This window comes from Petromyzon marinus (assembly GCF_048934315.1).
Source record: "Petromyzon marinus isolate PM22_M1 ecotype Great Lakes invasive population chromosome 68 unlocalized genomic scaffold, UKy_Petmar_22M1.pri1.0 chr68_unloc.1, whole genome shotgun sequence".
Classification (NCBI taxonomy): domain Eukaryota; kingdom Metazoa; phylum Chordata; class Hyperoartia; order Petromyzontiformes; family Petromyzontidae; genus Petromyzon; species Petromyzon marinus.
This window is the reverse complement of record NW_027422597.1, coordinates 3,501,907-3,524,896: the sequence shown is the minus strand read 5'-3', so window position 1 is coordinate 3,524,896 and position 22,990 is coordinate 3,501,907. Positions and strand designations below refer to the sequence as shown.

The 22,990-nt window shown below is 48.2% G+C and overlaps 2 protein-coding genes across 2 annotated transcripts in view; both read left to right on the top strand.

The window, feature by feature from the left end:
• LOC116957957 (E3 ubiquitin/ISG15 ligase TRIM25-like) overlaps positions 1–22,990 on the top strand; it is a 509,595-nt gene that overhangs the window by 222,715 nt on the left and 263,890 nt on the right. The gene's annotated exons all lie outside the window — the stretch shown is intronic.
• LOC116957955 (E3 ubiquitin-protein ligase TRIM11-like) lies at positions 1,401–21,630 on the top strand. The gene is made up of 6 exons (XM_076058145.1): positions 1,401–2,480; positions 4,887–4,982; positions 5,328–5,561; positions 7,746–7,768; positions 16,557–16,672; positions 20,137–21,630. The coding sequence occupies exons 1-6, from the start codon at positions 1,923–1,925 to the stop codon at positions 20,706–20,708; spliced, it is 1,599 nt and encodes a 532-aa protein (XP_075914260.1). The 5' UTR covers positions 1,401–1,922; the 3' UTR covers positions 20,709–21,630.

Genomic DNA, 22,990 nt, shown 5'->3' with positions numbered 1-22,990 from the left:
ACACAAAGAAGCATGTACAGTACTACACACAAGAGACACACACTGACTGGAGACACAAGTATATTCTGTAGAGTACTACACAGACACACACTGGAGAAACACAGAAGTGTATACTCTACAGCACTGCTCACAGGCACAATCACATATTATACACCAACAGAAGCAATTAACAGTACTACAGATAGACGCACAAACATGCTAAAGACACACAAATGCATATACATCACTACAAAGATCATCGAAATAAATTTCGATTTAAAGCTTTCGTGACTGCAAGGATTCATCTTATTTGGTTCTTTCGGTAAAGTCACGTAGAATGGGAATAAAATAATAAATTGATGAAATAAAATAACACAATAAAATTATCACGACGTTTTGGCCACAACACAAGCGGCCTTCATCAGGTGAAGGGACGAGACTGTCTGGAGGACAGCGCTGGAGCGAACAAAGCCACGCTCAAATCGCGACCATTAAGCTGTGTGAGAAGAGTAACTGGGTATACACTACACGGTAGAATGAACTCCTCTGCCGTGGCAGATCACTGTTATAATTCAGTGGGCTCACATGACATTGACTTCTCCAAGACGGAGGTTCTTTGGAAACCAACCGGCTACCATGAGAGATTCGTTCATGAGGCCATTCACATATACAAGCACAGAGACAATTTCAACCGAGAAGATGGATTCTGGCTAAGTAACCATTGGAAAGATGTTTTAAACCCTTTCCGTTCTTAATTAATTGAATTTTACGATGACCTTCAGACCGCAGCTCTTTCGCTGGCATTGACTCTTAATACCTCTCACACCACGGTTAATGGTATGGTTTACAACATGGAGTATAACAGCGCCTCGCAGCTGTCTCTCTCCCCCCTCCTCCGTTCCGACCATGGATGAACTCGTCCGTCTGAACGGGGCTCGTAGCTATCCATGGTGCTAAAGTTGAGGGTAAGAATCCACCCATTTTTTCGCCATATAGCATTGTGATATATAACGACTTATTGTTGGTAGCTTAGCTGATTGGAGAATATATAGAGTTTATTGATAACATTGAGGTAATTTATACATATTTTTTATTGGTTTACTATATAGTATTCATTATATAGTGTAGTGTATACCCAGTTACTCTTCTCATACAGCTTAAAGGTCGTGATCTGAGCGTGGCTTTGTTCGCTCCAGCGCTGTCCTCCAGACAGTCTCGTCCCTTCACCTGATGAAGGTTGCTTGTGTTGTGGCCGAAACGTCGTGAGAATTTTATTGTGTTATTTTATTTTATCAATTTATTATTTTATTCTCATTCTACGTGACTTTACCGAAAGAACCAAAGAAGATCATCGAAATAGCCTCATCAAGCACCTATGAAGGCTGGAACGGCTCACGATGGGTTTGGTGGCCAGCACCATGCCCGGCCGCCTATGTGTTCGAGGGTGGAGATGTTTACGACACACCGCACAAAGTACAAATTTGAGGCTCAGTTGACCTAAGGGATGAGGCCAAGGACAGATTCAGATAATCGTTACCAATTGTGGTGGTGATGGACGTGAGTGAGAATCGAACTCGGGTCTCTGATGGTTTTGTAGTTCAGCGCTAACGTTACAGACACCACTCCCTAAGCTGTGGAACAATGAGTTTATCTCTCTTTACTAATCTCACAATAAAGCTATCGCAGCTGAGTTCCTCTGATTTATATTGACAAGAAAACTGTATAATCTTGGGACGTGCGTACAGTAGCCATGGTCACCTAGAGGCTGCTGTTTGCGCACCTAGGGGCACAGTTCAGATTCTAGGGAGTGTCTCCAGATGTCAATGACAATTAAAATATTTTTTAGCAGTTTACTTCCTTCTCCACCGTTGTTATAAGAGAGAGGTCCTGGTCCAGCTTCTCTCTGAGCCACAAAGTGAGCGATCCCAGTGAAGCCATGGGTCATGGCGAGCGCGACTCCCAGTAAGAGTGTGGATAGTGAGCTGTGCTGCTCCATATGCCTGGACACGTTCGTCTGCCCCTCCACACTGAGCTGTGGACACTCGTTCTGCCTCCGGTGCCTGGAGGCCGCCTGGGAGACGGCGAGCAGCTTCAGCTGCCCGCAGTGCCAAGCGACCTTCCCTGTGCGACCCCAGCTGAGGAGGAACGTAGTCCTCGCCAACCTGGCGGAGCAGCTCAGAGTTGGAGTCGGGATGGCCGAGGCCATTGTGTGTGACATCTGCAGTGGTGACCAGATTCCTGCAGTGAAGACCTGCCTGAGATGTGAGATGTCTTACTGTGCAACGCACGCAAGGCCTCACTTGGAGAATCCCAGGTTAAGAGAACACCTCCTGGTGGCTCCCATCGCGAACCTGGAGGAGCGACGCTGCCAGCAGCACAGACAGGAGCTCATTCTGTACTGTGAACAGGATGACAGCCTGGTCTGCACAGTCTGTACCATCGCTGGGGAACATAGAGAGCATGAGGTCATTCCATTGGAAAATGCACAACGGACAAAACAGGTGAGATATAAATCGATGCTATAATCCAAAATTCCTCAGTGTGACTGCAGCATTCTGCGTGTCTTGTTCAGATAGAGAGTCTGTATTTTATCACTTAGATTTGCATATTATTAGGTAACTCCTATCGTGTCAGCATTGTGACGGTCAATCAAATAATTTTGGGCAACACGGATTGTCAATTTATAAATGTGTCGTAACCCTCCACCACCCGACACGGCCAATCAGCAAAAAAAAAGTGTCACGTTGACAAAAAGACAAATAATTCACTACTTTAGCCCACCAGTGTGTTGAAGAGTGAATCCACATTTACAGTTTGAGTACGACGTTTCGCTGGTAAATACATCCAGCATCATCGGGCAATTCGCCAGAATGGTAAAGCCCTCGCTTGCTCCCGGTTTTATATAGAGCAAGCGAGGGCTTTACCATTCTGGCGAATTGCCCGATGATGCTGGATGTATTTACCAGCGAAACGTCGTACTCAAACTGTAAATGTGGATTCACTCTTCAACACACTGGTGGGCTAAAGTAGTGAATTATTTGTCTTTTTGTCAACGTGACACTTTTTTTTGCTGATTGGCCGTGTCGGGTGGTGGAGGGTTACGACACATTTATAAATAAACGCGATCTAACCCTAAAAAAACCTTTATTATGAATAATATTGGTCGCGAAAGCCTACATGTTAAACTGACGGATTGTCAAACTGGCACACGTTAAACAGCAGAGACACGTAAGATGCCAATGTTGATTTGAATTGATAGCAAAGCAGGGTGTTCCATGGTTTAGTTACAAGATAAAGCTGTTTGTGATATGGCTGGCAAAGTTGTAAAATATACTTGGCATTATAAGATTCGTACTTGTGAGTAGCAATGATGAGTGGAGAGAAATGTAGACTAACGCGAGATTCTTCAAACGTGAGAAGGTTCAAAAGTGCACTGACCGTGAACTTAAAAGAGGCAAATCAGAAGCCATCCCAGTGGTAGAGACAGGCCGCCAGGCACGGTTTGATTGTCCATAGGCCAGATTTAGATTTGATTCTGTTGCAATGTTTGGTACCTAAAATTCCACCCTGCATCTAACATAGACGCCGTGTATTGGCATTCCACAACAAAACAGTGGATTGTGGTTGAGCGCTACCACGGTGAAGCTTGGCCAACCACCAGAACATTTAGCCTGTCACGCTTTTATTAGCAGGTGAAATGGGGCAACAGAGTGTGGGACTAAATGCACACACGCAGCAGACTGGGCGAACTTGGCGTGGGCAGAGTCCCACGTTCACAGTGCTTAATCCTGCCAGTGTCTGGCCCTGCCAGAGGCAATCAAATGGGGGACAGCTTAAGTCAAACATCACAATAAAGGATATTCAAGTCAATCATCACCATCATGACTATGAATGTGTTTGTTGTTTCTGTTGTCGTTTTTGCTGCTGGTAATATTCTTTATATCATTAAAGTGTTAATATGATAGTGTTAATATTGACATTATTGTGTTTGCTGCTACTGACAATGTTATTCTGCATATTCAATTCTGGCTGTCGCGTGATGATGCTGGTTGTAATTAGTAATGAAGCAAAACGTCATGGTACTCGAATTGTAAATGTTGTGGGTTTACTTTCCAACACACCGGTGTGCTGAACTAGTCACTAATTGGCACGTTGTGTTTTCGTAACGAACCTTACTAATTGACTGAGTCGTGTGATGGCGGGTTTAACGACACATTTATATTTACACGACCTAACACTTTATGAATAGTATTGGTCGCCAAAGCCTACTTGTTAAACTTAATCTGCACAGATTTACTTGTAGCAATATTCTTAAAATTACTATTATCACATACGCTGCATTTATAGAAATTTTTAAACTGTGATATGAGTGTGCGGTTGTTACTGATTTGGGGAGTAGTGGTGTAGTTGTTAGCATGCTGCGAATCTGGTCACATGTCTCGCCTTCCCCTGAGTTCACTTGTCCCAAACATACCCGAGCAGCAGCAATATTAGCACCAGAGCTGTCTGTACCCTAATACTGCTCTGGCACTCAGCTTGGTTTCCTGTAATATTTCGGATTTAAGTTTTGGTGTTTCCCGCACTGTCATGCACAATGTGTGCTGTAGGTATCTTGGGGGGTCATGGTGATCGGTTCCGTGAGATTCCATTGTTGGGAAAAACTGGAGAAAACACGAGTGTGGGAGTTTGGACTCCTTAATACACTGCGCTGTAATCCAGCCACCTACCTCAGATACGACTGTTGTGCTGCCTCCTGAAGACCACCTCACAACCTGGGAGGTTGGAAGATGCAAACGGTGATGATTATCGCTGGGCGATCCACAAAATCTGCCTGCAAGGCTCCGGGTAAATGATGATGATAATGATGGGAGTACCAAACATGGCGAATTTGTCTACCTCGTGTATAGGAGGCATTGAGACTCGAGAAGATGGAGAGAGAGGAGAAGAAGACTACGGCAGAATCAAGGACACAGCAGCTCAAGGGTACCTTCAAACACGTGCAGGTACAGAGAGACACACAGACACGTGCAGATACAGAGAGACACACAGACACATGCAGGTACAGAGAGACACACAGACACGTGCAGGTAGAGAGAGACACACAGACACATGCAGGTACAGACAAACACGCAAACTATACGGGTACTTAGCATTTGGCATGAGTGCCCATGAATACCCTCACTAAATCTCCTCCTTTCATGCATTTCATTACTCGACGTTCTCAAAAATTAAGTCACCTGCCTTTTTGTACGGAGTAATGAGACGTGGCCATGTCGAATTCCTTTATGAAGTCACATCGCACTGTATTGTGTTGCGTTTCAATAGCACACCATTGTATCTCTGCGTAGGAGTCTCTGCGTGGGACCAAGGCGCGGATCAGCCGAGAGTTTGACCGCCGGAGGGAGCAGCTGAGAGAGGAGGAGAGGGAGGCGCTGGAGCGCGTGGACGAGGAGGGCCGCTCCGTGCTGTCCCGCATCCAGGCGGACATCGCTCGCTACGAGAGCAGAGCACGCGGCCTGGAGCAGGAGATCAACCAGCTGCTCGCCGCACTCACCGTGCAGGACCCACTCTCCTTCCTGCAGGTGGCACCACCTCAATTCACTCGCCGTGGTGTCCAGGAGATCGTGGGTTCGACCCCGATCTTGATGATGCCTGCTGTAAATTTAGAGTTTGCGTGTCTCTCTCTCCCCCCCCCCCCCCCGTGGTCACGTAGATTTTTCTCTGTGTCCTCCAGTTTTTTTTGCTCCATACAATGAGGGAAAAATGTATCTGATCCCCTGCTGATTTTGTACTTTGCCGACTGACAAATAAATGATCAGTCTATAATATTTGAACAGTGAGAAACAGAATAACAACAACAAAATCCAGAAAAAACGCATGTCAAAAATGTTATAAATTAATTTGCGTTTTAATGAGAGAAATAAGTATTTGACCCCTCTGCAAAACATGACTCAGTACTTGGTGGCAAAACCCTTGTTGGCAATCACAGAGGTCAGACGTTTCTTGTAGTTGGCCACCAGAATTGCACACATCTCAGGAGGGATTTGTTACACTCCTCTTTGCAGATCTTCTCCAAGTCATTAAGGTTTCGAGGCTGACGTTTGGCAACTCGAACCTTCAGCTCCCTCCACAGATATTCTATGGGATTAAGGTCTGGAGACTGGCTAGGCCACTCCAGGACCTTAATGTGCTTCTTCTTGAGCCACTCCTTTGTTGCTTTGGCCGTGTGTTTTAGGTCATTGTCATGATGGAATACCTATCCATTTTCAATGCCCTGGCTGAGGAAAGGATGTTCTCACCCAAGATTTTTACAGTACATGGCCCCGTCCATCGTCCCTTTGATGCGGTGAAGTTGTCCTGTCCGCTTAGCAGAAAAACACCCCCAAAGCATAATGTTACCACCTCCATGTTTGACGGTGGGGATGGTGTTCTTGGGGTCATAGGCAGCATTCCTCCTCCTCCAAATACGGCGAGTTGAGTTGATGCCAAAGAGCTCCATTTTGGTCTCATATGACCACAACACTTTCACCCAGTTGTCCTGTGAATCATTCAGATGTTCATTGGCAAACGTCAGACGGGCATGTATATGTGCTTTCTTGAGCAGGGGGACCTTGCGGGCGCTGCATGATTTCAGTCCTTCACAGCGTAGTGTGTTACAAATTGTTTTCTTGGTGACTATAGTCCCAGCTGCCTTGAGATCATTGACAAGATCCTCGCGTGTAGTTTTGGGCTGATTCATCACCGTTCTCATGATCATTGCAACTCCACGAGGTGAGATCTTGCATGGAGCCCCAAGGCGAGGGAGATTGACAGTTATTTTGTGTTTCTTACATTTGCGAATAATCGCAACTACTGTTGTCACCTTCTCACCAAGCTGCTTGGCAATAGTCTTGTAGCCCATTCCAGCCTTGTGTAGGTCTACAATCTTGTCCCTGATATCCTTGGAGAGCTCTTTGGTCTTGGCCATGGTGGAGAGTTTAGAATCTGATTGATTGATTGTTTTTGTGGACAGGTGTCTTTTATATAGGTAACAAGCTGAGATTAGGAGCACTCCCTTTAAGTGTGTGCTCCTAATCTCAGCTCGTTACCTGTATAACAGACACCTGGGAGCCAGAAAACTTTCTGATTGAGAGGGGGTCAAATACTTATTTCCCTCATTAAAATGCAAATCATTTTATAACATTTTTGACATACGTTTTTCTGAATTTTGTGGTTGTTATTCTGTCTCTCATCGTTAATAAAAACCTACCATTAAAATTATAGACTGATCATTTCTTTGTCAGTGGGCAAACGTACAAAATCAGCAGGGGATCAAATACTTTTTTTCCCCTCACTGTATATAGAATCAATATCACGCGTTTAAAGAATTTGGCTGCTCCTAAAAATGTCCACGTGATAAGCCAATTCGTTGAGCTGCAATTTGTGGCCATGTCATTTCTGAAAAAGAGCGACAAGCGAGTAACTGGTGGTCTTACCTGGTAAATTAAAAACAGTTTTCTTTGGTTCATTCAGAGCTCAAAAACACGAGTTGTTGACGTTTTTAAACCACTCGTGTAGGTGCTAGACTAGGCCTGTAAAGAGCGGTTTTGGTATGTTTAGACGTCCGTCCGTGTCCAGTTTAACGAACCCTGTTTTTTTACCATTATCAGTGTGCAGGTATTTGTTAATTTCCTGATGCCGCGCTCCACTGTAAACAGCACGCGACTGTGTGGAGGTGGGGCATCTGTTTAGGATGTCAATGTGAAATGCGGGTTTGTGTTTTTCAGGATCCCCTGCTTGAGAGTCTCAGGTCAGTACCAACCCAGACTCAAACTCGAGCTCTGTCTGCCACCTGGTGGACAAAACAGAAAACGGTCATGATGTGGTTCCTAATAAGTTATCTCCATATATATGTAGTGCCGTGAATTCACTTGGACGACAACCGTCTCTTTTTCCGCCGTCACTTTTATTCCATCGTTCCGTACACACAGTAATTATCTCCGTGCTCCGCCAACTCGGACACTCCGATTTACTTCAGCATCGTCCGTGCATCCCCTTCCACACACAGTGTTTCTTCGCCTATCTCTTCACACACAGTGTCTACCCTTCCACACACAGTGGTTCGTCTTCTATCTCTTCCACACACAGTGGTTCGTCTTCTATCTCTTCCACACACAGTGGTTCGTCTTCTATCTCTTCCACACACAGTGGTTCGTCGTCTATCTCCTCACACACAGTATTGCCGCTATCTCTTCACACGTAGTGACTTCCATCTATTCACACACAGTGACTCTATCTATCTCCGCTAACGCTGACTCTCCCTATCGCTATTTACTGTCTTTGGGGTCTGGCTCTCTATCTATTCTTCCCTAACATTTCCAGCTGTCTTCTCCGTATCTCTTCACCTCTCGCCAACAACTGCCCAGCAACAACTTCCCAGCAGCAACTCTCCAACAGCAACTCTCCAACAGCAACTCTCCAACAGCAACTCTCCAACAGCAACTCTCCTCCGTTCAAACCACCTCACGTTTTATCCCCTCTCGCATTAGCCTTAATTAATTGCCACGTGGCTCGCTGGCCGTTTCCCGCCAGCCCGCACCTGTCCCCCTCATCAAACATTCCGACGCCACCACTTAACGCTAACAGCCTCTCGACCAATCACAGCCCTCGCGCCACGACTCCCTTAATTACTTGGGTTTGTTTACGGCACTTGCGACTCGACCACCTGTTCGACCTCGTGTGACCCGTTCTCCTTGTCTGTCTGTATGTACTGTACATGGCCAATTCCTATGCGCATTATCTACTCCACTACATCACCCCCCCCCCCCACCCGTGATGAAAGAACCTAGCCATCCCCGGCTACGATATACTCGAATTGGAGTAGTGGAGTGAAGCAAACGGAACGATGACAACATATATACATAACGCACTTGCAATATACAACCATTTTGTACAATCACGCAACGACGCGCACACAACACCTTTATACAGAATTCCCAACTCCCAAAGTCAATGTATTGTTTTCCTCCTGGAACGGGTTCCCGCTGCCGGTCCATCTCCCCTGCATGAGAATCTCTTCGGTAAGGGAGGCCCTTGCTCGTCTTGCCAATGAACCCTGCGCCCATCCCTGTCCCCGCGACACTCTGCTGGCGGGGCTGTCCGTCGTTCACGGTCGGGACGGCCATTGGTCCGGATCTGTGGCTGTTCAATCGGCGTCCGGTCGGTAACCCTGGCCAAAAAGGGCGATCCTGCAGGCACACGGGGGGCAGATCTCTGGGACACGTGCACTTGTGACCTCCCCACAGGTTCGTCAGACACATCCAATACAGGCCGCTCTCGGATGGGGAATGACGCATCATATGGTAACACAACTTTCTTCAAACGCGACGGGTGAACAAACCATTCGCACACTCTGATCCCGTAAAACCTCCACAATATCAACGGGCCCCTGCCAGGGACGGTGAAATTTCGGGGACGTTCCCACCGGCACCATGGGGCAGTGCAACCAGGCTTTATCTCCAACACTCCACGGCTCTCGCGGCCGCTGCCTGCCGAGCAATCTTTCGTTAGCGGCTTGTCGTCGTGCCGTATTTTGCAATGCAGCCTCTCGGGCTTCCCTTAGACGGTCCAAAGCCACCTGCATCGGAGCAGGCACCATCGTAGATTTCTCCCGTTTTCGAATTCCCCATTTCACAATAGCCGGCGCTTCCGGTTCCCGTCCATACATCAGAAAAAATGGCGAGTACCCCGTTGAGGCATGCGGGGCCAATCTATACGCGGCCAGCGTCGCTGCAACATGCAGATCCCAATCATCTTGAACGGTGTTTACTTGGTGACAAAGCATGGACGTCAGCGTCCTATGCAGCCACTCGACCATCCCATCAGTCTGCGGGTGGTACGGGGACGTCCGAATCTTTTTGGTCCCCAGCGAGTCACACACGTCCTTAATTAATTTCGATGAAAAATTTCTGCCTTGGTCAGTAAGCAAATGTTCCGGGGCCCCCTTATCTAGTACGTATCCATTCAAGAAAGCCTCAGCGATCGACGTCACTGACTGGTCTACTAGCGGCCATGCCATCGGCCAACGAGTTAAGTATTCCACCCCGACGAGCAAATATCTGTGCCCTTGGGGGGTGACGGGAAACGGACCCAAAATATCCAGCGCAACAATTTCGTTCACTCTCGAAACTTGAATCGATTGCAAAGGGACATGATATGGCCGTGCCGGCGCTTTCCTCCGTGCACATTCCTGGCACGCTTTTACATGCTGTTTCACATCGTTAAACATTCCCGGCCAGTAAAATTCACTCCCCACCGTCAACGCGGTCTTCTTCTCCCCCAGATGCAGCAATTTCTCATGTACCTCGTTAATAAGTTTCCCCCGCAACACCGTCGGGACAATAATACAAAAAAATTTTGCTTCCACATCCCAGCGAACAAGCAACCCTTCCGTTAACATCAAAAATGGGCGATCCTCCGATCCCCTTGAACGAGTGGCACGCAGCCTCATTCTGGTCAGTGAGGAATCTTCCACCTGCAGTTGCTTCCACTGCTTCAATGACAACCCCAACAGTCCAATTTCTGCTCCAGGGACTATCCCTGGCACCCCCGAACCCGCTGCAGCGACCGTTTGCGGAACCTCCTGCAGCGGCGGGCCGCAACGCAGCGAGCCCTCTTTGCACCGACACGTCTCAGCCGGTCGCGGCAACCTCGACAAAGCATCCACGTTTACATGGTGCGTCCCTTTCCTATGCTGTATCGTGAAAGAATACTCCTGGAGGGTCTCAATCCAGCGAGCCATTTGCCCCGATGGCTGATCCACACGCAGCGAGTACTGTAGCGCCGCGTGATCAGTGCGGATCAAAAATTCCCTGCCGTATAAATACGGTCGGTACTGGTGCACAAATTGGACAATCGCCAATAATTCCCTACGCGTCACACAGTATTTTTGCTCCGCCGGCGATAACACCCGGCTGCCATATGCCACCACTCTCTCGACACCATCAACCATTTGTGACAAAACCGCACCTATGCCCGTATCACAGGCATCCGTGTCAAGTATAAACTGCTTTGTAAAATCCGGGTATCCCAACGGCGGTGCGTCCGCCAGTGCGGCCCGCAACGCTTCAAACGATTTCTGTTCAGCAATCCCCCATTTAAACTTTACACCTTTCCCGGTCAGCGTATGCAATGGTCGAGCAATCGTGGCAAAATCCTTATTGAACCGCCGATAATACGACGCAAAGCCCACAAAGCTACGCACTTCCCCTGCTGTTTTCGGCACTGGCCATGCACGCACACAACTCGTCTTTTCCGGTTCAGTGGCCACTCCTGACGCACTAACGACGTGCCCCAAAATACTTCACCGATGTTCTCAACAATTGGCACTTCTGTGGTTTAAATTTCAATCCAGTGCGCCGCACTCTGACAAAAACGGCTCGCAGCCGTTGCAAATGTTCGTCGATATTCCTACTGAAAACAATCACATCATCTAAATATATCAAGCATGACTCCCATTGCAGGCCCGACAACACGAGTTCCATTAATCGCTGGAAGGTCACCGGCGCTGAGTGGAGTCCCATCGGGAGCACATTAAATTGATACAATCCTTGTGGTGTCCAAAATGCCGTTTTAGGTCTTGCCTCTTTATCCAGGGGCAATTGCCAAAAGCCCGACAACAAATCGAGGGTCGAAAAGATTCTGGCGCCGGACAGGGCGTCCAGCGAATCATCAATTCGTGGAAGCGGGTATGCTTCCGCCACCGAAACTTTATTTAATTTCCGATAGTCAACACAAAATCGCATGGTTCCGTCACGTTTTTTAACGAGGACAATAGGGGCTCCCCACGGGCTGGACGATGGGGCGATAATATCCTGCTCTAGCATTTCGTCAACAGATCGCCGAATACATTCTTTCTCAAGAGGACTTACACGATGCGAATTTAACCTGATCGGGGGTGCGTTCCCCGTGTCAATACGATGCTGCAACAACGTCGTTCGACCCACGTCGTATTTCTATGAACTGAACACATCCTTAAATTCCACTAGCAATGCATGCAATCTCGACCGTTGCACAGGCGATAACTCTGGGTTTTGTTCGTAAAGATCCCTTAACCATTCCGGATCGTCCTCCTCCCTTGACAACATTTCATCCTGCCCCGTAGCAAAACATGTTTTTGTTTCTGGACCTGGCGCACCCGTTGCGTGCGCCAACGTAGTGCCCCCTTGAATAACAACCTCTTTGTGCCCTGCGTTTACAATTTGAATGAAGGGATCACAATAAGTTGGTATTATAGACAAAGCTCCTACCACGGTGGGCATTCTCCACACAGCATTTGAGGGTGTCAACAGCACTCCCTCCTGTAGCTCATCCCAAGGCAATTCCTTCTTTAACCGTAGTGGTACCAATATTTGCGATGCAGGCGGGACGCGCACGGTGCGGCTCACCACGGCCTGCACCACAGGGTTCGCCACCGCAAATTTCGAAGGCGTCCCCAAAAATTTCATACATTTCCCCGACGGTAATTCCAAACAACCTTTTTCCACTGAAATCTTAATTGGCATCTTTTGCAAAAAATCCGTGCCCAACAAACACGGTACCGCCAAGGCCGTTGAAACCAAAACACTTCCTGTCACAATAACTTCCCCAATTAGAATTGTCGCAACCACGCAGCCCATAATGCCCAAACTACCCCCGTTTGCCGCTACACGTGGCCCTTCCACTGGCGCTAACGATCCAGGCGACGTCGGCAGCAACCGAAAAGTTTGCAACGAAATGAGAGTTGCCGACGCCCCGGTATCCACAATAACCCGTACCATAACACCTTGAATACATGCAATCACATCCGACGATCCCGGCGCGGCCCCCGACACACGATGTACCAACGCGCCCCACATATCCCGGCTATGCGTACTATCCGAACCCGATGAATACGGTTGAGATGACGCAGATGAGTGATGTGGATAGGGCGGCCGTGTATTGAATGCATCTCGACTCACCCGGGATCCTTGGTCTTGGGGGAACCGCCCGCCGTAGTTGTTCGGCGTCCACGGAGGACCACCTCTTCGTCTCCAGCAGTCGCGGGCAAGATGACCCCTCCGCCCGCACTCGTAGCATGTCCGATGCACGCCGTCTCCATATGCCCCGGGACGACGTCGTCGGTCTCCAGTCGACACTCCGGCCGCCGCTGCCATCGGCGGCGCCTCGTCCACCACCACCGCCACCGTGCTCGCAGCCCCGGCAGGGTTCGTCAGCGATGGCTGCGCTACCGCCGCCGCTAGTTCGCCTCGTATATCAAGGTTGACGTGTATGTTCCTGGCGATCAGCAACGATGACACGTCGTCGTCATCATCCTTGTCTGGGAGCGACAAGACGACTTTCAGTTCCTTTGCCAGCTGTAACATCTTCTCTTGCAGCAGGGAGTCCCAGCCCTCCTCGTCCATTACCGGGTACACAACCTGGGCGAGGGCCAGCAAGGCGCTGCAAAATGCCAGGGAGGACTCCGTGGCCTCCAGTTTCCTCTGTTGAAATCGACGTTTGGCGACCGACTGCGGCTCGTAGACCTTCCTCATTGCCGCAATAGCACCGTCCAATGTATTTCTGACAGTGGCAGGGAGTCCGTTAAAAGTTGCCAAGGAGTCATCATCCAATGCCGTCGGCAGTGCTCGTAACGCGGCACTCTCCGTCCACTTCAGGGACTCGTAAGCCGCACGGAATCTTCGTATGAATGCTGTCCAATCTCCCACCTTGGCCTCAAATCGTTGTATGCGTAGCCGTCGTGGTGGTCCCTCCGACTGGTCGTCTTCGTCGTCATCTTCTTCCAACCACTCCGGCTGAGCGGCAACCTCCAGTGGTGGACCCGGTACGGGCAGTTGAATGCGGTTCTTCGTCAAGAAGTTCTGGAATTCCTCCAACAACTTCTCCATTCTGGCCTCCCACTGGGTCATGAGGATTCGCCAATCCTCCGGCGATCCCGGGCCTTCAGCACCACCCGAACCACTGTCACCGTCCGGAGTACTGCCGGCCATCTGGCCGGGCTGCAAATCGTCGTTGTCGCTGTCGCCGCCCGAGTCCACTGGCACATTTCTTTTCTTTGCAGCTTTCCTTGACATCGTGGCGTGTTCCGTACTTTTTCTGACACCAAATGGAGTGCCGTGAATTCACTCGGATGACAACCGTCTCTTTTTCCGCCGTCACTTTTATTCCATCGTTCCGTACACACAGTAATTCTCTCCGTGCTCCGCCAACTCGGACACTCCGATTTACTTCAGCATCGTCCGTGCATCCCCTTCCACACACAGTGTTTCTTCGCCTATCTCTTCACACACAGTGTCTACCCTTCCACACAGAGTGGTTTGTCTTCTATCTCTTCCACACACAGTGGTTCATCTTTCATCTCTTCCACACACAGTGGTTCGTCTTCTATCTCTTCCACACACAGTGGTCCGTCGTCCATCTCCTCACACACAGTATCCCCGCTATCTCTTCACATGCAGTGACTTCCATCTATTCACACACAGTGTCTCTATCTATCTCCGCTAACGCTGACTCTCCCTATCGCTATTTATTGTCTTTGGGGTCCGGCTCTCTATCTATTCTTCCCTAACATTTCCAGCTGTCTTCTCCGTATCTCTTCACCTCTCGCCAACAACTGCCCAGCAACAACTTCCCAGCAGCAACTCTCCAACAGCAACTCTCCAACAGCAACTCTCCTCCGTTCAAACCACCTCGCGTTTTATCCCTTCTCGCATTAGCCTTAATTAATTGCCACGTGGCTCGCTGGCCGTTTCCCGCCAGCCCGCACCTGTCCCCCTCATCAGACATTCTGACGCCACCACTTAACGCTAACAGCCTCTCGACCAATCACAGCCCTCGTGCCACGACTCCCTTAATTACTTGGGTTTGTTTACGGCACTTGCGACTCGACCACCTGTTCGACCTCGTTTGACCAGTTCTCCTTGTCTGTCTGTATGTACTGTACATGGCCAATTCCAATGCGCATTATCTACTCCACTACATCTATAAAAGGCAAATTTGTGATTATGTGTGTCTGTTCAAAATGTTTAGCGTACTTCCCGACATGCAACAAACTTGAAATTTGCCATGTGGGTACTTTTCAGACTGTACACCATGGAAAAATTATAAAAATACACTTTTTTTTTGGGGGGGGGGAGCTCATGTACTTTTTTGCACGGCAAGTGAGCTGTGACGTAAAATCTGTCATGTGACCCGCGCATGTGGAAGCGTAACGCCTTGCAGTGTAGTGGTTAGCGCGCTGCGTTACGAACCCGGCGATCCGAGTTCGATTTCTTCTCACGCCCACCGGTCCTGGGCCTCCCCTAGGTCGACTCAACCTCAAATGAGTAACTGGTGTGGTGTGTGAACATCGCCACTGGGGAGACAAAGGCGGACGGGCGTGGTGAATCCAAGTCCCGGGTGAAGCCGGGTAGTAAAGCTAGTATCCCATATGTGTAAGCCTTTGTAAGTCGAACGGATCGTAAGACGGAAAACAATAATGCACCGTATTTAAATGCCGACAAGGTCAGTGTAATATAATGTGTTACGGTTCAACAAAAACGGAAACATTTTCAAACTCATAATAAAGCAATGTTGTACATTTTCATCTAACACGATAATAAAAAATACTGTATATTATAATAAAATATAAAATAAAGTAACATAAGTGTGGAAAAGTACTAGGTTCACTTACTTTGATGTTAGCTTGTTTTTCGGAAGGGGGCCAATGAGTCACCACAATTGTACACACACACCGGGCATGCGCGCATGCACACACACAAAGACACCCACACCCCAACGACAACAATCCATGTATAGCTTTCACAGGATGTATTGGGAAAGTACTCTCAGCGAGCAGCACCCAAGATGGCCGTCACTGTGGCACACGAGGGGGTGGGTAGCCAGCGTCACTGCCCACTGCTTTTGTCTCCCCGGTGGCAATGTTTAGTCCCCACACCAAGTACTGGTGTTGGCTGATACCAAGAATCGAACTCGGGTCGCTGCGTTTGTAGCACAATCACCGCTACACTACCGCTACACTACCGCTCCACACACCAATACTAATACCCGCCATTCACCACTAAGTGACGGTGATATCACCACGGCGCCTGTGCCAGGCGAAGTACACTTTGAGACCACGTGAAATATTGAAGGCTCGCTGATAGGTCTCGGGACAGACCCAGGTGCCATGGGTTGTCTGATTGAGATGACTTGTAGATGCACCAGCTGTACCCCCCACACTTTCACACACAATTTTCACACACACGCAATGTTCGTACAGACGCAAACACTCCTACCACGAGGCCGGCTCATTACATCTGGCGGAGGATCGCTCCTCTGAACAAAATAGTTCTGCGGATCAGTTTGCAACTGCGAGTTTGCTCTCTAAGTCAAAGTTATTTTTTTTTAATTTAATCGAAGCTGGTATGTAAGTACGGGCGTTCGCAAGTCGAGGGCTGCCTGTGTTGTCCATATGTAGAGAGACATGAACCCTCATTAGACCTTTTTGTGTCTCATGCTGTGTGTGTAGAGAGACATGGACCCTCATTAGACTCTGTGTGTGTCCTGTGCTGTGAGTGCAGGAGGAGCTCCGTCTCCCAGGAGACTCAGGATGACCCAGCCCCCGTCTCCCATGGTCTTAACCTCGCAAAAGTCATCTCAGTGGGCGGCGTCCAAACCAAACTTCTGCCTTTTCTCGGTACATCCCTCTGCCACGGCGATCTTCCTTAGACTCCATTACAAACTCCAGATTGCCTACCTATTTGGAGGGCGTTCTTTATTTTAACCAGGCTTGAGTGCATTAATGCAGTGTGACCCCTTCGCAAGGAAGACCTGCGTACATTTAGGTCATGGAACAGGTACCGATGTGCTGGGTGAAAGATTGTCAACAACACGAAGGGTCTCACTCATCAAGAGCTGCAAACAACAATAGCAACTTGATAGTACGTTTCTTGAGAGAAAAGGGCGACTTTGTAAGCTATGGACGAAGCACGTTCCAGTCCTGGCACGCTCATTTAGATGCTGACCATCACGCCTGGTTGCAGTGGGTTCACGGTTGGTTGACGAAAGTGGCTGCTAGGTTAGAATTAAGATGAACGTGAGCCAAATGATAAGTAACTTTTTGTACTAAGGGCGCTCACTGCGGGCATATTGGGATTGAACGTTAACATAAAACGAAGTGCAGGATGGAGACTGCAACTGTTTCATCATCGCGATGGCAGCCTTCACAACTCGGACTTATAAAGAACAACGGAATGTAAATAATTTACTGGGTCTCAGAGTTTCAGTCTAAGATCCTCATTTACAGCCTTTTGTCAAACCACCGCTGGATGAAGGCCTCCAATAGTGTGTCGAATATGGAGGTTGCTTAACCATACTTCACCACGGTGGCCACTGTGTCTGTGTTTTTGCGAATTGGTAGGACAAGGACCAGTTCTGATGTCGCTCGGCCCCGTTGTTAGCCAAAGCCGGTAATCAAACTGAGGTCGCTCGGTTCACAGCAACATGAGTGAACGACAACAACTGCTGCTGCACCCACTGCTCCAGCACGAGATCACTCTCACTCACAAGAGGTTCAGAGAGCCGGACTAAGGCAGCTTTTGGATTCTCAGAGTGCAATCACAACAAACGATGCAATCACGGTCAAAATACTTTCCAGACTAAACACTCACGCACTCTCGCTACTTCACACACTCACTCACCCACTGACTCACCCACTCACAATCTTACTGCCCCACCTCACTCTCTCACACTTATTACCTCACTCATTCACATACCCACTCACTCATCTACCCACTCACCACACTGCAGGTCACCTCACTCTTCTTTCTGCATCTTCCCTCGCTCCACTCCACTTGGTAGACCCCCCTCCTCGTCTCTGCTCCCAAGCTCCTACACGAACCTCGCCCAAGTCAACAAATTGTATTGTGCTGCTTGTTGCTGCACGCTCGACGTTTTGCGTCCAGAAACCGCGATTTTAAATAGAAATGATGCCCAAAGCTCAGAGAGCCACACTGCAGCATAGCTGTGAGGAGTTAAGCACTGTAGAGCTATGACATCAAGAGTACACGTGACTAGACCGAGTGTACTCATACACACAGATGGTAATATACACGCTCCAGTACAAGCACTGTTGTATACACCACAGTGGCTAAGTATATGTTAACTACTGTACCTTGTATGGTATACAGAAGGTCGTGGGTTCGATCCCAATCGCGATGCCTGTATATGTGGATTTTTCTCCGGGACCTCCAGTTTTTTCCCCTCCACATTTAGAATTGTGCATTTAGGGTATTTGGCTGCTATGCATTTCCACGTGAAAATCCACTTCGATGAGAAAAGAGTACGTGTGGCCAGGTCGCTTCTGAAAAAGAGCTACATAGCGCAGTGGGCCTACCGCTACATTACCACTCCCCACACCCACTCACTTTTACTACCTCACTCACCTACGCACACCCCCACTCACCCACTCACTCATCTATTTACCTAAATTCGCACTCACTCACTCGCCTACCAACTAGTTTATATGTTTAGGAGTTAGTGTACACACTGGGGGAGCGGTGGGGCAGCGGCTGACGTGCTGCACAACGTGGTGTCGATTCCTGGCTAAGCAGCGTTGAACTTGGCAAGTGCTGGGATGGGTGACCACCGTGCATAGCAGGTACTATAGGCTGTGGGGCTCTCTAACCTATTTAACGTATTTTTACGTAACCAGGTGCATGGCCCCACTGAGCTATGTAGCTCTTGTTCAGAAGCGAGCTGGCTGTCACAAATGATAGCTCCACCAAATGGCTGACATCATCAACGTCATCACGTGGACATTTATATCAGCAGCCAAATATACAGAGACCCATATAGATACTAGAGCCATATAGATATCAGACCCAATGTCATACATATAGGACAATAAAGATACCAAGGAACATATCGAGATACATAGGGACACATAGAGATATCCAGACACACATAAATATACATATGGACACATCCACATACATAGAGACTCAGAGATACCTGGAGACCCATAGAGATCCATAGGGACACAGAGATACAGAGAGACCCATATAGATACTAGATCCATAGTCACACATAGAGAACAATAAAGATACAAAAGGGACTTATAGAGATACATAGAGACCCATAGACTGAACTCATTTTATTTGAACAGATATGGCCCCACTGAGCTGTGTAGCTCTTTTTCAGAAGGGACCTGGCAATCACAAATGACAGCTCAACTAAGTGGCTAATATCGTCACTGTGTGGACATTTAAAGAAGCAGACAAAGACTCGATGCTGGTCGAGGGAAAAAGCAGAGGACTTGGCAGATCTTTGGGCAACAACATTTATTTAATTAAATAAAAAAAAACTTTTAACTGTTGTGATGGGGTGGACAGCAGAGGGCATCGCAGCGTTAACTATTGTTGTACTGTACCGCTACGCTTCTACGTTCACGATCCCCACCAACTTTAAGGCGCACTGATGAGAGCGGTGAAGTATGGTAAAATAATCCCCCCGCAGGACGCACACGGTGCAGGGAGGCGCTCATCCAGCAGCGGAGTGACAAAATGTCTGTGTGTGGATGTGAGTGTGCGAGGCTGCGGTGGCTATTGTACAGGCATCTTGTTTGTAGAGAGACGCTGTGAGAGTGGCGTTAACATCGTGTTGCTGGCATCCCTGTTCACTACCACTGCACACACACCCATGGTCATATTAGTGTTATACTATTGTTATTATTTATAATGAATTATTGTGAAATAATTATTATTCACTAATTATTATTTGCGAGTGATTATCAGTATGTGTACACAGATACTAGCGAATATTAGTATGTTTAAACTAATACTAACGAATATTAATGTGTACACAAACACTAACGAATATTAGTATATGTACACTAATACTAATGAATATTAGTATGTGTACTCTAATACTAACGAATACTAGTACTCTATGCATTTGTCATACGCGTGATGATCACTGTATTACGTATCAACGTACCACGTACTGCGGTATGACCACAGCAACACAACAGACAACAGAACACCTGCGTGTGTGTGTACACGCCACGTGTGTGTGTGTACACGCCACGTGCACTGCTCGTGCCGCTAATGCGCACGCGTTGCCGTGACCGTTGTGCGATCGTCGTCGCTGTCCTCACCACAGATGGATGCTCGCCGACTCTGGACACAAACTCAGCCTACGACCACCTCCAGATTTCCTCGGACCTCAGGGCGGTGATGTGGAGCGGTGTCCCCCAGGGTCGTCCCCATCACCCAAACCGCTTTGATGTCTGGAACCAAGCCCTGTGCTCTGAGAGCTTCTCGTCGGGTCAGCATTACTGGGAGGTGGACGTGGGGAGCGCCGGGCAGTGTCGGGTTGGAGTCGCGTACGGGACAATCCCACGGAGAGGGAGTGGTGATGAGTGTGGCCTGGGAGGGAGTGACGTGTCCTGGTGTCTACAGAAACTTGACAACAGCTTCTCAGTCCTGCATGGCGGTGTAGCGACCTCACTGTCGGTGTCGGAGCCTCTGCGGATAATCGGGGTTCACCTGGACTGGGACGCGGGGCTGCTGTCGTTTTACAGCGCTGACTCCATGGCGCCGTTGTATTTGTTTCACCAAACCTTCGCTCAGCCCCTACATCCTGGGCTGGCAGTGGGGTGTGATGATGGTGCCTCAGCGAGGATTATGGATATGAGTGGCAGTCGCCACCCTCGTCACCGTCACGCGCAGTGACACGCCCGTGACTGGCTGGTGGCTGTCGGTGTCTAGGGGTTGCGTGGCTCTCCATCACAACAGGGGGGCTGAGCGTAAACAATCCTCACAACCTTCATAGGGGGGTGATAAAATAAGTACCGCTCTGTGTGTGGGTGTGAAGCCAACGTGGATGTATTCACCCTGCCAGAGGAGTGTGACTGTAGTGTAGGGGTGCAGTGTTTCGCAATGGTGAACTGGGATGTGTTTATACACCGGTGGTGTCATAGATTGTGGGAGAGATGCAACAATAATAATATTGATTTTTGAAAGTATAAATGTCGGCGTATGACAGTGGCATTGTGACGATTGTATCGTCCATTCTACAATAAAAATACCGAACAAACAACAACAATGTAGTTATGTACAGCGTCATTCGTGCTCACTGCATCCCCAACGCTGTTCATTAATTAAACACGAGGACTAAATCCTATACAAATCCAATGCCAAGCAAATTAAATCTACAAATTAATAAACAAATAAAGAGATTTGATTTGACGCTTTCGTGACTGCAGGAATTACTCTTTGGTTTTTTCGGTAAAGTCACGCAGAAATAAGAAATAATAAAACCACATAATAGCATACGACGCCTCGACCACAACGCAAGCAATCACCATCAGGCACAGAAGAGCCAAATTCAAGAGAGAGGAAACACAGAACCACAGACATACACACAGACACCCAAGCAGAGGGAGTCAACACAGAGACACAAAGAGAGACACACGCATGGGACACTGAGAGACAGGGTCTCCGTGCCGAGGCCCCAGCATGCAGGGGAGACAAAGAGAGATGGAGAAGCACACCAAACCGAACGAGACCCAGCAAAACTTGGAAACAATATAATATATTATTCTGTGCCTGATGGTGATTGCTTGCGTTGCGGTCGAGGCGTCGTATGCTATTATGTGGTTTTATTATTTCTTATTTCTGCGTGACTTTACCGAAAAAACCAAAGAGTAAATAAAGAGATGGTGACAAACACAAAAGGCGCCAACAATGTCTGAGCTTTTATTTAAAGCTTTCGTGACTGCAGTAATTCATATTCTTAGCTCTTTCGGTAAAGTCACGTTGAAGGGAAACAATAAAATATATATAAAACAATAAAAATTCTTACGACGTTTCGACCATAACACAAACGGTCGTCATCAGGTATCGGTCCTTATTTATTTATTTAATCAACGGCGGAATTATTTATTTATTTATACGAATATAAATACAAGCACAGAGACAATTTCAACCGAGAAGATGGATTCTGGCTTAGCAATCATTGGAAAGATTTGATTAACCATTTCAGTTCTTAATTGATTGTTCACGCTTACAGTGGCTTTCAGACAGCATACATTAATTTTTCGTCTCCCCCCTCCTCTTTTCAGAACATAGATGGACTAGTCCTAAATAAACTGCCAAATCGCTGTGCGTGGCGCTGACGTTTTTATATAAGTAAATAAATACACCGTTTAAAAATAAATGAATGAATGCAAACCGACACACCTGATGACGACCGTTTGTGTTATGGTCGAAACGTCGTGAGAATTTTTATAGTTTTATATATATTTTATTATTTTATTGTTTCCCTTCAACGTGACTTTACCGAAAGAGCTAAGAATATGAAAAATGTCTGAGCTGTTCAAGTTGTATGCTGCTGCGTCATGGACGTGGTGACGTCACCACACACGCTCCCCCAACGCGGTGACGTCATCACGTCACCCCTCCCCCTCTCCCCCCACCCCCCCACGCGCTTCCACCACGTCCACCCCTCACCACTGCACCATCTGTGAACACAAAAAGCTTCACAGCTCATCGGATTTCTGCTGCACTACAAACACAGATTATGACATTCTGGATTCCCGCCACTGGGGGAGTCCCGCGTTGGCGACAACAAAAACAAAACAGAGGCACTGAGGGGCAACCTGCAGCCTCGCTGTGACCCTGCACTGTAGAGGGGGCGGGGAGGTTGGTGGATCACAACCAACACAACCACCACCACAATCACCACCACAACCACCGTCCCATCCACCAAAACAACCACCACAACAACAATCACCGCCACAACAATCATCACCACCACTACAACCACTACAACCACCACCACGACAACCACCACCTGTGGGGGCTACCGTCCCCCGCCATCACTGAATTGTCGGAGCCGTTGCCCACCGACGCCCCCGTTCCATTCATACCGCTACCCCCCCGGCTGCTCTGTCAGGTCCAGACTACCAACCCCTAATGCCTCGCCCCCCTGTACCTCTGCCTGGGATGTCGAC